The sequence below is a fragment of the Hetaerina americana genome, unplaced genomic scaffold, assembly GCF_022747635.1.
Source record: "Hetaerina americana unplaced genomic scaffold, ioHetAmer1.1.p SCAF_9, whole genome shotgun sequence".
Lineage (NCBI taxonomy): Eukaryota > Metazoa > Arthropoda > Insecta > Odonata > Calopterygidae > Hetaerina > Hetaerina americana.
This window is the reverse complement of record NW_027287538.1, coordinates 59354267-59367432: the sequence shown is the minus strand read 5'-3', so window position 1 is coordinate 59367432 and position 13166 is coordinate 59354267. Positions and strand designations below refer to the sequence as shown.

The following is a 13166-nucleotide window of genomic DNA, read 5'->3' as shown; positions in this document are numbered from 1 at the left end:
TGGTTGATGATTTTTTTCTGATGAGGCTCGTAAGATAAAATATGTGCTTTTTTATTAATTGTAACCTTGATATCACTTGTAGTAAAGTTAAGAGGTTTTTATGATATGTAACTATCCATCATTTTTTTAGCCTTCTCTAAGCATGACATTGTGTAAACTAGAAAACTTTGGTGAACACTGATAATTATAGTCATGCCTCTGATACCTAAATAGCTGAAGTTGAAAATCACTTGAAAGCTCTTATTCTTCATTATCTCCTTTTCTGTCTTATTTTGATTGAATTTTGTTCTATTATATATATATTTTAGCTGTTACCTCTTCCTGGCAGTTGGCCTGTTAGTCCCGATGAAGCTGAAGATGAAGACATGAAGCAAGCCACTCCACTGCGTGGGACATTTGAATGGGCTCCCCCAAGGCCACAAATAATATTCACCCCTCACCCGTCACCCAAGTGAGAAAAATATTTGCTATACTGCGTAGCACTGAAAATATCCCCAACTCTCAGTGTGAATTGGTGGTTGTCATCTGAGTAACATCACTTCCTTATATTATAATCAACATTCTCATATTGCAAGGGCACATAAATCTGTCTCATTTCGACTTACAAATCATAGCAGAAAAAATAAGGTGGCATATTGTGTTGGCTTGTAAATATTGTTTATTTTTGTACTGTATGTATTCTGGATGGCATTGATGGGAACCTCTGTTAGAGACTTTGTCACAGCAGTTTGGACTGCTTCCAAGTTCTCAAAACCAACTCCTTTCAGGCCGGTCTTGATTCTTAGGAACAAGGAAAAGTCTGCCAGAGCCAGGTCAGATCTGTACAGGGGCTGGGGCAGTGTTGCCAAGTTGTACTTGGTCAGGCATTCCCAGATGTGCGACTGTGGTGTAACTGCGAGGTATTGGTAATCTCCTTTGGTGTTTAGGCTTCCCTTTTTCTTAATCTCTTGAGCACATCCACGTAGTAGGCAGCATTGGCTCTTGATCATGGGGTTCGAATTCTTTTTGAACCACTAATGAATGACTATTAGCGTAGCTTTCACTTTTGACTTACTTATTCTTGCCTTTTTGAGGGTGAGGGGAATCCGGGATGTGCTATTCAGAACTTTGGCACATCATCTCAGGACCTAAATAACTAATATAAAAAATGAGATTCCATTTGCACATTCCAAAAGTTTACTCGTGATCACCACTCTGTTGTTCTTGTGGTTGTCTGTCAACAGTTTGGGGACCAGATTGGCATACACTTTGTGTATGTTCAAATTATTGCTGATGATGTTTTGCTCAGTGGTTTTCGAAACATTGAGATTCTCTGCTATCATCCACACACTCATTCCATAGTTGGTATTCAAAAGATTATGACCATTATTCATCACTTTTCTGATTGATGGTCATTCATCGTCCACTTCTCTCTGGCCCTCCTTAAAATCTTCAACCACCTTGAAACTTGAGAATATAACAAATCACAGTCCCCATAGGCTTGTTGAATCATTTGGTAGGTGTAGGCAAGATTTTGAAGAGTTTTGAGCAAAACTTATTCATGTACCATATTAGAGTGTGGACACCATAGTGCAATGTGACACATGCGTAATCAGGAGTTTCATGGAAACAGCAATCCTGATGCTCTCAGAGTTCAGAGCAGACTGAGCTAGGCAGTGCTAAAAACCTTATCTGCTAGGCAGTCCTACCCACCATACCTGGCCAGTCCAAACATGCTGGGACCAATAGGAGTGTATGTAATTGCATTACTTTCTGGGCATATCTTATACAGTGGTATTTATATTTGAATGTCTTGGAAATTCTCTTTGGAGACTGGTGTGCACCATATTGAATGAGAAACCTAAAGATTTGTTTAGATAGGTGATGGTAGGGCTCAGCCTAAGCTAGTCTCACTGTCAAAATAATGAAGACCTGGACTTTACATTAGCAGTGCAGATGAAAACTTTGAATAAGTTGGCAAGTAACTTGGCAAGACTATTTATTCCTATTTAAAAACAGAGGCATGCTGGACTATTTATTTGCATGTCCTCTTACTGAGCCATTATAAATGAGAATGCAATACTCATACTCATTGGCAAAACACCAGAAACTTACCTGCCATAACTTAGTCATGTTTGCACCTCTCCAGAATAGTGACTGTCCATCACAGCATGATGAAATTTTTATAACAGATAAATTACATAGTCCTTCTTATTCTCTAGAAGTTAATTTAAACAGCTTCTGTCGTTGTTGATTAATTCATGTTCAGCTCAGTGGGTGGCTGCCTAGTGAGGTAAAGTGTTTGAATTGGACTTGTGCTTTCCACAGTGGAGGCAGGCAGTGGTAGTGCCAGATTTCATGAAGTTATCAGAATGGTGTCTGGCATACCAGGAATAGGTGCCTATATTTCTACTTAGGTTGATTGCAATTAGTCTATTGTGTTTGTTTTTTCCAAATATTCCAAAGAAAGCAGAGTAGAAATTTTATCTACGGCAAAAACATTGTCACTAAGTCACTTTTAATTAAAATGTCTTCTAAGATCAATTATTTAACTTAACTTTTTGAAAATAAGACTAGTTATTCAGGATTATGTAGTGCATACATTGCGAGGCTATTTTTTAGAGAACTGTGAAATTTATGTAAATTTTCTGTTTAACATTATTATTATTAATTTGCTTAAAGTTAATAAAACTTATATAATGTGGTACACAAAAGACAAGAAAGCATGCTAACAATAAAATTTCAATTGTTATTTACATGTACAGGAATAGCCAGTGCGAAAAGAATCACTTGGAATGATACTGGCATTTTTGGCAAAATTAGTCATTGTTGCTCACATTGACTTTGGCACTCAATCCTAAGGGTTAAAATCCATTCATAAAATTTGAGTATCATTTTATTAATTATGTCAAGGAAATGAAGAAATGTTTAATTGAGATAAGGAGCCTCTAATTTTCAAATATGACCAACACTCAATGAATTTAGTCTCATGTCAATTTTCTGAATTATTTTTATGTGGCAGCCACAGGGTAGTGATGGCTAAACAGGGGCATCGCTGTGCTGGATGTGGCATGAAGGTGGCCCAAGAATATGCTCACCGTTTCCGGTACTGTGAATATCTTGGAAGGTATTTCTGTACTGGTTGTCATTCAAACCAATTAGCCCTCATTCCTGGAAGAGTATTGACCAAATGGGATTTTACCCGGTAAGTTCAGGGAGATAGCTGTAATGGTTAATTTAGAAATTTGTATAGCGTAAATATTAAAACACTCATCATGATGAATTGTTTTCTATTCCGCTACAGAAGGATAATCCATAATTAATGTATGATTTTCTCTCTCATTTAGATGTCCTGTATCGATTTTCTCATATAGGCTATTGGAACAAATGATGAGTGATCCATTGTATAATGTTGGTGATCTGAACCCTGCCTTATACAAAAAAGCTAAAGCACTGGAACGAACCAGAACCCTGAGGACCCAGTTACAACACTTGAGAGAATTTTTGTTGGCCTGTCGCTTTGCAACTGAGTAAGTATGGAATGCAGCCAGCTCATCAATCTGTCTATTATTGTGATATTCCTAGGTATTAATTAATGTCTAGCAATCAAGAAATGTAATATGTAGATTGGCATGTGGAGAAGGGTGTGGGGGTAGGTGAAATGGAAGGAAAACAAACAAGGATGTGCTGGGCATTGTGAGATAAGAGAGGGCATTTTCGGTAGAAATCCGGAGGTAGGAAATATTGATGCCAAGCATTTTTATTGTCAATAAGATGTTGGAAGACTGTGATAGAGAGGAGAATGTTAGGCAAACAAGGAAAGGGAATGGGCATGTTGGATGGAATGAAGGAAATAAAGGATTTGTTGTACTGTCTGAAGTCAGGTTTTATTTTATTAGGAGAAGCAAGTAAATGTATCATTGTATTATTGTTTATTCTGTCCTTCCAAAACCTGCCTTAAACAGTAGAATACCAATATTAATAATATGATATCTTAATGGCACTAATTCCATAATGTTTCAGGTATTAACACAATGAAAACTAGTCATTTTATCAGTATTATGGCCATGGTCTCAGGTTTTTCTCTTAAAAAATTTTTGGTTTATAAATGTTCAGAATTTGCATCATAAGGATAAGAAAAAAGTGCAACAGTGTCCAAAATGGTAATTTTGGGAACTCTGTTAGCCCACATGTGAACTCAAACTGTAGTTTTTGTGGATTTTTAAAGTGCACCATTTTTAATCAGCACTTGAAACGCGCCATCAGTTATCCAGGTGTGCTACTAGAATTATGGAAAAAATATTTGTTGCTATAGCTGACCTTACAACAAAATGTAATGCTTGCTTTCATCTAAATTTTGCTGTAATTGCTGTTTTGCTGTGATATTAAGTGTAAGGGGCAAATTTTGCTTGAGGTCAAATGTAACTACGTACATATTTTTCCATTGATCTAGCTGAACACCTTGATGACTGAGGATTTTTGTAAATTTCCAGGGTTGATTACAAAGATTATGCACTAAATATGCATCTGTATCTCCAGCAAACCTATGAGCGAAAGAAATTTAACATTTATGCGTAGAAAACATTATTATCAGTACCACAGTGAGTGTTTAAGGATTATTCACTGAAAGAAATCCATTGTATTTAAATACGAAGCTATTGATTTAGTTGTGCTGATGAGGATTTGGAAAATATTTGCAGTAAATCCTTGCCAGTCTTGTTCACTGAGTCAGAATATGTAATAGGAATTGTCCAAATTAAGTGAAATTAGGATTGACTGGGGTTCTGGCACTTCACCACATAAGAGTATTTTTCACAACTATTCTTCAGTGTGCTTAGTTGCCACAACTTAATATGACATGGTGAACAGGAAGCCTCAACTGTAAAAGCATCTTGAGTAAAAGCATGTTGAGTTGACGAAATGCTATTTGAATCAAATACATGGCCGAATGCCCTCAGAAATTTTCACAGTTATTCTTGAGCCACTTCCATCAGCTGGATTGTGCTTTGTTAGGAGTCACAAAAATTTATTTGGTAGTTGTGTCCATCCAAAAACCTACCTTAACCGGTAGGTTACCTTATAACAATAATAATTGCTTTAAAAACGTTGAAAGAAAAAAAACATTGAAAATCAAATGTTGGAAATTGTGTAAAAAAATCAATCTTGACAATGCTATGAGAAGTTTGTTCACAAATAACAATTAATTAGTAGGTAATGATGAAATGTCTTAGTAATAATGTCTCTAGTAGTATATAATAGTTATGGTACACGGGCAGCCTCTAATATGAGATGTTATCTTTCAAATTTTCATGTCACGCCTTTTTTGTTTACATTTAATTCATCTGATTGTGTGAACTTATTGTTTTTATATGGTTTTCTTATTGCATTCCCTTGAGATAAATCGTTTGTATGGCATAAAAATGCACTTTTAAAATATTTTCCCCAAACCTCAATTTTATAAAAACCTCAAATTTATTTTTTCACTTGTCTCTGCTAGAAATTTAAACTTAAGGTTTCATTGTATTTTAATTTTTTAAATATCTATGGGTTCTTTTATTTATTATGTGACTTGAAAGGAAAAGTAGAAATATGTACGAGATATTCATGGACATAGCCAATATCAAGAAAATTATTTTTAAATTCCATTGCTGAAAAAATTAAAATCAATTCAAGTGGCTGAACTAATACCATTGCCATTATTATTGTCTGCTGGATCTTTTCACTGAGTCACTGATTTTTTGTAAAAAATATTCGTCCCTTAGTATTTCTGCCATGGCTCAACATTTGTTGCCACTTTGATTAAGAATTTTACGTCCTACCACTCATGAATTTTATGGTATGACTCTCAGTTCTTAAAATTTTTGTTTTAATTTGCCTTGCACTGGATTTGTTTTGAAATTAAAAATTGGAAAGAAAATATGCCTTGAGTTTGCTTACCAATAATCTTGATTGTGCACTGTTACACCATTTGCTTTTACCCTTCTGATTTTGAAGCTTATTTTTTTGCACAGCCTACAAGAGTCTCTGGAGAGGGAGCCACAGTATCTTTCCTCTGATCCTGAAGTATATTCCTTGCAAGATTTGGTGTTAGTCAAATCAGGTGAACTAACTGCGAGAGTCAAATCTTTAGTTGACGCTGGGATAGCTCATGTAGCACAATGCCAGGTGAGTCATCCATAAAGCTCATTTAATAAAATAATTGATGCAGTGCAACCTCATTCACACTGGCTTATTTTTAGCATTGCTTTTGTTTATGTATACTTTATTACAGTTTACCAACTAGTTAATCCTATGAGAGTTTGACAATAAAAATTTGAATTCACATCACAGCTGGGGATCATTAATATGTGTAACAATAATAAAAAAACATTGAAATTTGAATAAAATCAACATTATTTTCTATGATGATTAAGGAGCTTTGGTTTTCAATAAAGCTTTCTTAAAGCATACCTTGACAAATTGTATGCCATTAAAACTCTACAAGAAAAAGATTATGAAGTCATTTCTGCCATAATTGCAGCTGAAATAATAATTTTAATGATAATTAAATGCAAATTCTATTCAGGTTGGTTAATAGGAAATTTAAGTAAGAAGTAGGTATTCAGGGAAACAAGATTTTACAGTCAACTACTTTTTTCCTGGAGTGAATTTTAAGCCTTTATTTTGGAAGAAATGCACCTAAATGCCCTCAAATGTGGTAAATTTTGAAAGTTTGCCCATCCCTTGAGTGCAAAGTGGCGTAACATTTAAGATTGTTATAATGTTATTACTTATAATTTTTCACAATCACAAAAACCAATGTTATCACAAAAACCTCTCATTATCCCGTACAACTGAGTGAAATACATCGCCCTCAATTTTTTCAAGGAAGAGAATTTTAAGATAATTCTGGCTACTCTGGCAACCTATTCTGGTTACCATAAAGTTATGTATGTTTTTCAAAATATGCAGCTTAAAATTACCTCACTTGTAAATGGTAACAGTTGAATAAAAAATTTTTTTTGAAAAAGAGTTACATGTATATTTTAGCTTTTGTTTTGGAATAGGCTTACTAATATGAGATGTTTAGTACAAGGGTGAATCTGCCATTTCTTCAAAAAACACTATAAGAGTGCAAATCTTAGAAGAAGCTTACCAAGTGGCTAGTGCAAATCGGCGATTGAAAAGCAAAAATGATCGAAGTAATTAATAGGATGAAGAGATGCAGCTTTTTAGAAGATTGTCATCAGGAAATATACAGAAAAAATGCAACTTCAACTCTAGGTTCAATGTTAAAAATCTTCAAAATTCCTTTTTAGATCATAAAATTACAGCAACAGTCGAAAAAAATTATGAATTAAATGCCAGATGTAGATTCCAAATTTTCTGATAATGTGTCTGACATGAATGATAGCACTTACATGCACTAGGTGATCTCCTTGTGTGAGCAGCAGTTGCTTAAGATGTTTTGACACTTTAAGCCAGAACAGAGTTCCTTTTCTTCTTTAAATGAACTCATTACCATGCCACTATGTTTTCCTTGTACCTCCTTAAGCAGATTTTTGCAGGTGTCCATTGTTATCTCTCTTATCCGTTGGGGTTATAATAATTACACCCCAAAATTAATAGAATATAAATGACAAATGCCTAATGAACTAGGTGTAATCTGTCAACTAAAAATAATGCTAAGGGCAAGTCTCATGGTCTCCCAAACTCAAAGTGAATTGGTAAAAGGGGCATTTTCATCATTGCCATACGTAAGCATGACATCCTCTTTAACCTGGTGCACACATTGTGGTGAATTGCAAACTTTTTAAAAGTTATACGATAAAGGTGAGGCAGCAATAATCCACTCTAACAAGAGTATAAGAGAGCTAGGCTCTTTAGAAAATAATAGAAAACATTTATCAAACTCATGGTAAGTTCATCCTTGTCACACAAAATGCCTCATGTAATTATTAAAATTCTTTTAGTTACTGTGACTTCGTTAAGACAAACAGTGCATTTAATACTGGCCTAGCCTATATGGCCAAGCCTATGTGTATTGAGCATGAATATTCTGTTTGCCACTGGGATCCCCAGATGGCGTTTCCATCATCGATCACTTTCCTTGGAAATGTTTTCAGCTAGACACTGTAATGTGGTTATATCTAGGTATTTTTGCAGAAATTCTAGGATATAAAAATTTGCCTGCTAGACTTTGTATCAAATTAATGGAATAATACTACATGACACTACAAAATGGGATGTGGTTAATTCAGAATGGGTGCAATTCTTCACTTCACTGCTGAAATTGCATTAAGTTCTGTTTTTTACTTTTGCAATAAAATTTTGATACTTTCTCCTAGTCATAATGTTAAATTGTTGTATCAGATTTATGATATTTCAAATAATTTTACAAAAATAGAGTGGAAATTGGCATTTAATTGAAAAAACAATATTTTCAGAAAATCACAATGTGTAAAATCATAATTCTTAATTGGCAATGGGCTCTCCATTTACGTTGATGGGATGTGCATTCTGTGATTATATAATTTCTGAATATTGTTCAAGCATCAAAGAGGTCAAATACATGTGATATTATAAGGTGGTAGAATTCAGTTATCTTTGGAAATAATTAGAAATTGATTATTTTCTTTGGGACTCTGCTTATGAAACAAGAAAATTTGTATTTATAGTTGATAATTATAATAATACTATTTATTTGCTCAAAAGTTAGATTTGGACATGGGTCAAAGATTAGACATGGAACACATCAAATAACTGGAGAGCATAAAAATTAGAAAGTGACTTGAACAAACAAGCTGCAAGTAGGCTATGTACACTTTGATGTAAGCTGACAATTTGGGTCCATCCATTCCTTTTGCAGTTGTGCATGGCCCGTGGTTTTGTGTGCGAGCTATGTGCATCCCCTGAGATAATCCACCCTTGGCAGATTCCCAAAGTTTCCAGGTGCGCGGGGTGTGGTGCATGTTTCCATGCATCATGCCGGGAGGAAGCAAAGAAGGAAAAGAGGATCAGGAAACAGCAGGAAGGTACATTTAATAACGATGCATGCACTTGCCCCCGCTGCAAGAGGCTGTGGAAGAGGCAGAGGCAACGAATGCAACCAAAGCAGTCAGAGGATGAACTGGAGGAGGGAGTTGAGAAGAAGGAAGCAGGGGAGATAAATGATGACAATTCCAAGAAGAACTTGAAGCTCAGCAGTTAGCACTTGATGCATTTTTCATTCCATCCAATAAATTAATCTGACTTTTAGTTTACTGAAATCGACCAATAGATTCGATTTAATCTGTGATTGCATGTTTGATAGTCACTAATATTAATGTGATTTTGATTTATTTAGTATTGAAGTTGGCCTAAGAATTTAAATACATTGTTCTTCAAAGCGCACACTCATAATTACTATGAGATGGGCAAGTGTATTTATAATATAAGAGTCACAAGATTTATTTTTTCAATCCCTCCTCTAATATACCATGACTTTTAGACTGTAGTGATGTGAGTCACGCTGGAAACTCATTTTACATACAGTGATGATAATATTATAAAAGTTTGTAAGCAATGAAATTGTACACTCATTATGCTCTTCCCATGTTCTTGTACATAATGTGCATTTTGCAAACATTGCCATTGCACTGGAGAAAGATATACACATATTTAAATGACATAGTTTATTTTAAATAAGCCAATATCTTCTATTTGTATTTTAATGTAAATGTTCTTTGCATTGAGAGGATGGTGAGCATGTTTTATGATCATCTTCCAAAAAAGTGTAGATTTTTACTATCTACCTCTAGTTTTGATCTGTTGTAATCATCAAGGAAATGTTTGCAATGCAAAATAATGGTGCTATTATATGATATTGGTCAAAATAAACTTATTTATTGTGTTATTAAATCAAATCATGTTATGTAACTTATTAAACCTTACTGAAATTATACCTTACTGAAATCCTTTTTTGGGGTTACATGAAATTTTTCCTAGCATCAGTAGAAGCACATGGTTTTTGCAGTCTCTAAACTACAAATTCTGCTTTTTAATCCATTGACTTTCAGTTCTCAACTACTGGGAGAAATGATTGCTTTTGTAAGTCTCTCCCATGCTAGATAACTCAAAGTTAAACAGCAGTGCACTGAGATGTACCAAACCAGGAGGGCATCAGATGATATTCTTCCACTATGAATATAGCCACCACTGCTGTGATACCTATCTAAATAGTGGTGCCAATCTCCATGGTAGTGCTATCTCCATTAGTATCCTTAACATTTTTCAGATATAGTCATGATTGGTGCAGTGATGGATTGCTTTCTAAATTTCATCTGTTCCTGGTACATCTTACTGATACGAGGATATTCAAATTATGAGGCTAATTTTTCTCATGACTTATTGTGCAAAAATTTACTTTTGATATATTGTTATTAGATTATTATTATGGTGAATAAGCTGCTAACATTTACTCTGTGGAAATCTGATCATTGAAGCAAGATTATTGGTATATATTGAGAGGCTTTTGAGATGGGGGTAAAGAATTCTGGAAAAAGTAAAATTAATGGAATGGAAAACAAATGAAAATATGGGTGGAGTGGGAAACAAATTATTATGTCATGGCTGAGTAGTGGATTGATGAGGGTAAAAAAAGAAAGTTTACACTTCTACAATAAACAATGTGGAAGTGTAAAGTTTCTTTTTTACCCTCATAATGAAGGAATCCCACAAAGTTAAACCTAAAACTGTAATGTTTATCGAGCAATGGATTGTTGGAAGAAATCCAAGGGTGTGAAAGATGGATGCAGAGCAATTTGATTGGCACTAGAATGATGAAGACTGAGATAGATGGCTTGGAGAAGCATATGCAGGCTTCCCCAGGCCAGGTCTTTGTGGTAGAGAGAGGAAAGAATAGGCACGTTGAATGGAATGAAGGGAGATCGAATGGATTGAGATAGAATTGAAGGGTTAGTTGTAATTTGGGTTGTAGGAAACTACAACACTTAGTACCCTGTCTTATTTGACAGGGTACTAAGATTAATTATTTTTTAGACATGTAATGGCACTAAGTCTGTGTTTGTCCAAAAAGTAGACTACCCAATAATAATGCAGACAGTATTAGCAACACTTCATGGTTATGGTTGTGGAAGCTCAGGGTGAAAAATCTCATCATAAACATTAACACTGCTTATGTCATTTGAATAGAGGTCATCAAGCTACTTAAAGAGCCCTATCGCAAGTATTGAAAATTTCATTGAGTTCCTATCACATGTTGGCAACAGAAAAACTTCATAGGAGACGTGATTGTGCACAGTGGATTCCACAAAATTGTGATTTTTATGTGAAAATCAAACTGAATTGTGCCCATTCTCCAAATTGTGGTCCAACACATGGGGCTAGATAATGTTCTCTCAGATTTCCAGCCATGTTATGAGTAGCCCATACAGGCCTGTATTTAGAGATTGTCTTCAGGGCTTTTGAGTGTTGAGTTGAGATTATGCTGGGTCCTCTTGCCATATCTAGGTATTTGACTATGGCAAGAGGGTATACAAAGCCAACAGAATCTCAATGTGGTACTCTCAGCCCTGAGGACAGAATCAGCCATCAAAACGTTGGTCGCCCATTACCTTATCCCAGCTGGAAACCTGAGAGAAATACATCCTTACCATTTACTTAGAAAACACTAGACCTTTGTACAAGGGGCTTGGTCTAAAGTCCTCACCTATTTCCATGTGACTTTCTTATTCCCCAAATAATGAAACACCTTGTAAAATGCAGTGAACTGTACAAATAAAATTTATCATCACTTAATTGAACTTACAGTTCAATAAAGATATTGAACTTACAGTTGAATTAAGTTCAGAAAACTAATCTACTTCTCGATCTAATTGTAATCAACAAGCTGGATTAAGAAGGTGTATGAGAAACTTTTTGAGTATTGTGCTTGATCAGGTCTAATGAGATACAAAACTCATTAGCACGTATTTGGGGTATGAATATTGCCTGAGGATGTATGGATTATGCTATACATCAAATTGTAGAATATACTTCACTTTTGCTATTTTCAAAAGGTTTGGAATTTTTTATATAACTATTGTAAATTGCATTATTGTTTTTAATTAATCATTTGTCCATGCGGCTAATACATCACATAAGTCTGGTTAACTGACTCATCAAAAGGAATAATAGGAAAAAACTCATATTCATTACGAATGCTTTTAAAAATGTTGACAGTTTCTTTAGCTTTTATTTAAAGATGATAAGGCCAGGGGGACATGGTGGTCCCAGGGTAAAGCGGGCTACTAACTGGAGACTCCCTGGGCACTTAACAAATTGACCTCTGGGTTAATTATTGCGTTAATGGTTTTTTATGTGACAGTCTGGTAACAATCGCCTGCTTGTTGTCGATGGATATTTACAGAATATGAAATGATATCACTCTACAAACATAGTGTGGCAACAGATTCAAGTAATTCTTCGGATAAGTTTTAATGATGGAGGCTCATACTGATAGGGTAAATTAAGATATAATGAAGTTATCACCCAAAAATTCTTCGAGGGGTGAATAATGTCAATAAATTTATCATGCTAATTTTATGACCCGAAAGGGGGCGATAGGGTAGTAGTTAGGTTGCTACTCAGCTTAGCTTTCTATTTCCCTGCTCCCTCTCGCCTTTGGCTCGTAAATTAATTCAATTGTTCCTTGGAGCAATGCTCATTATTCTCCGCGTGATTAGTGATATTAATTCTCGACTAACGATAAGGACTAGAGCTTTGAAGTCGCTGGAGTGAGATGCGGAAATCCGACGGGAGAAGATAATTTTGAGTTTTTCGAGACTAAATTCTTCAGTGGGTATACTTAATGGAAAACCTTGTGCGGACCCATTTTCGTTTAATAAATAGATAACTGCATCATTTGCGTGCAAAGTCAGTCAAGATATTTTTCGATAGCATATTCTCATAACGAAATTGTTAATTACTTACAAATTATCGGCAAAATCATTTCGCCATCCTATGAATTGCACTAATATTCATTATCGTCTACTTTGACTATCTCGTAATTTATTTTTCATCTCCCCTTGAACGTTCATTGTATAACTTGTGCGTCGGTGCATGACAACAATTCAAGCATAGAAAAACCCTTATTAGAAGACGTTTTATTATTTATATACCAAGTTACTTTATCCGTATTATCCGCATATGTTATGCAATTCCGCAAA

The 13166-nt window shown here is 35.0% G+C and overlaps 1 protein-coding gene across 2 annotated transcripts in view; it reads left to right on the top strand.

Annotated features, from left to right (window-relative positions):
• Positions 1-9828, top strand: part of Rubicon (run domain Beclin-1-interacting and cysteine-rich domain-containing protein rubicon) — a 29602-nt gene extending 19774 nt beyond the window's left edge. Inside the window, exons 11-15 of one of the 2 annotated variants that reach the window (XM_071597836.1) lie at positions 309-451; positions 3008-3184; positions 3327-3509; positions 5991-6144; positions 8828-9828. In XM_071597836.1, the coding sequence (XP_071453937.1) occupies positions 309-451; positions 3008-3184; positions 3327-3509; positions 5991-6144; positions 8828-9169 (999 nt within the window). In that variant the 3' untranslated portion in view covers positions 9170-9828. Of the gene's footprint in view, positions 1-308; positions 452-3001; positions 3185-3326; positions 3510-5990; positions 6145-8827 lie in introns of both variants that reach the window. The other variant, XM_071597835.1, reaches the window with a different exon arrangement.
• The last annotated feature ends 3338 nt before the right edge of the window (positions 9829-13166 follow it).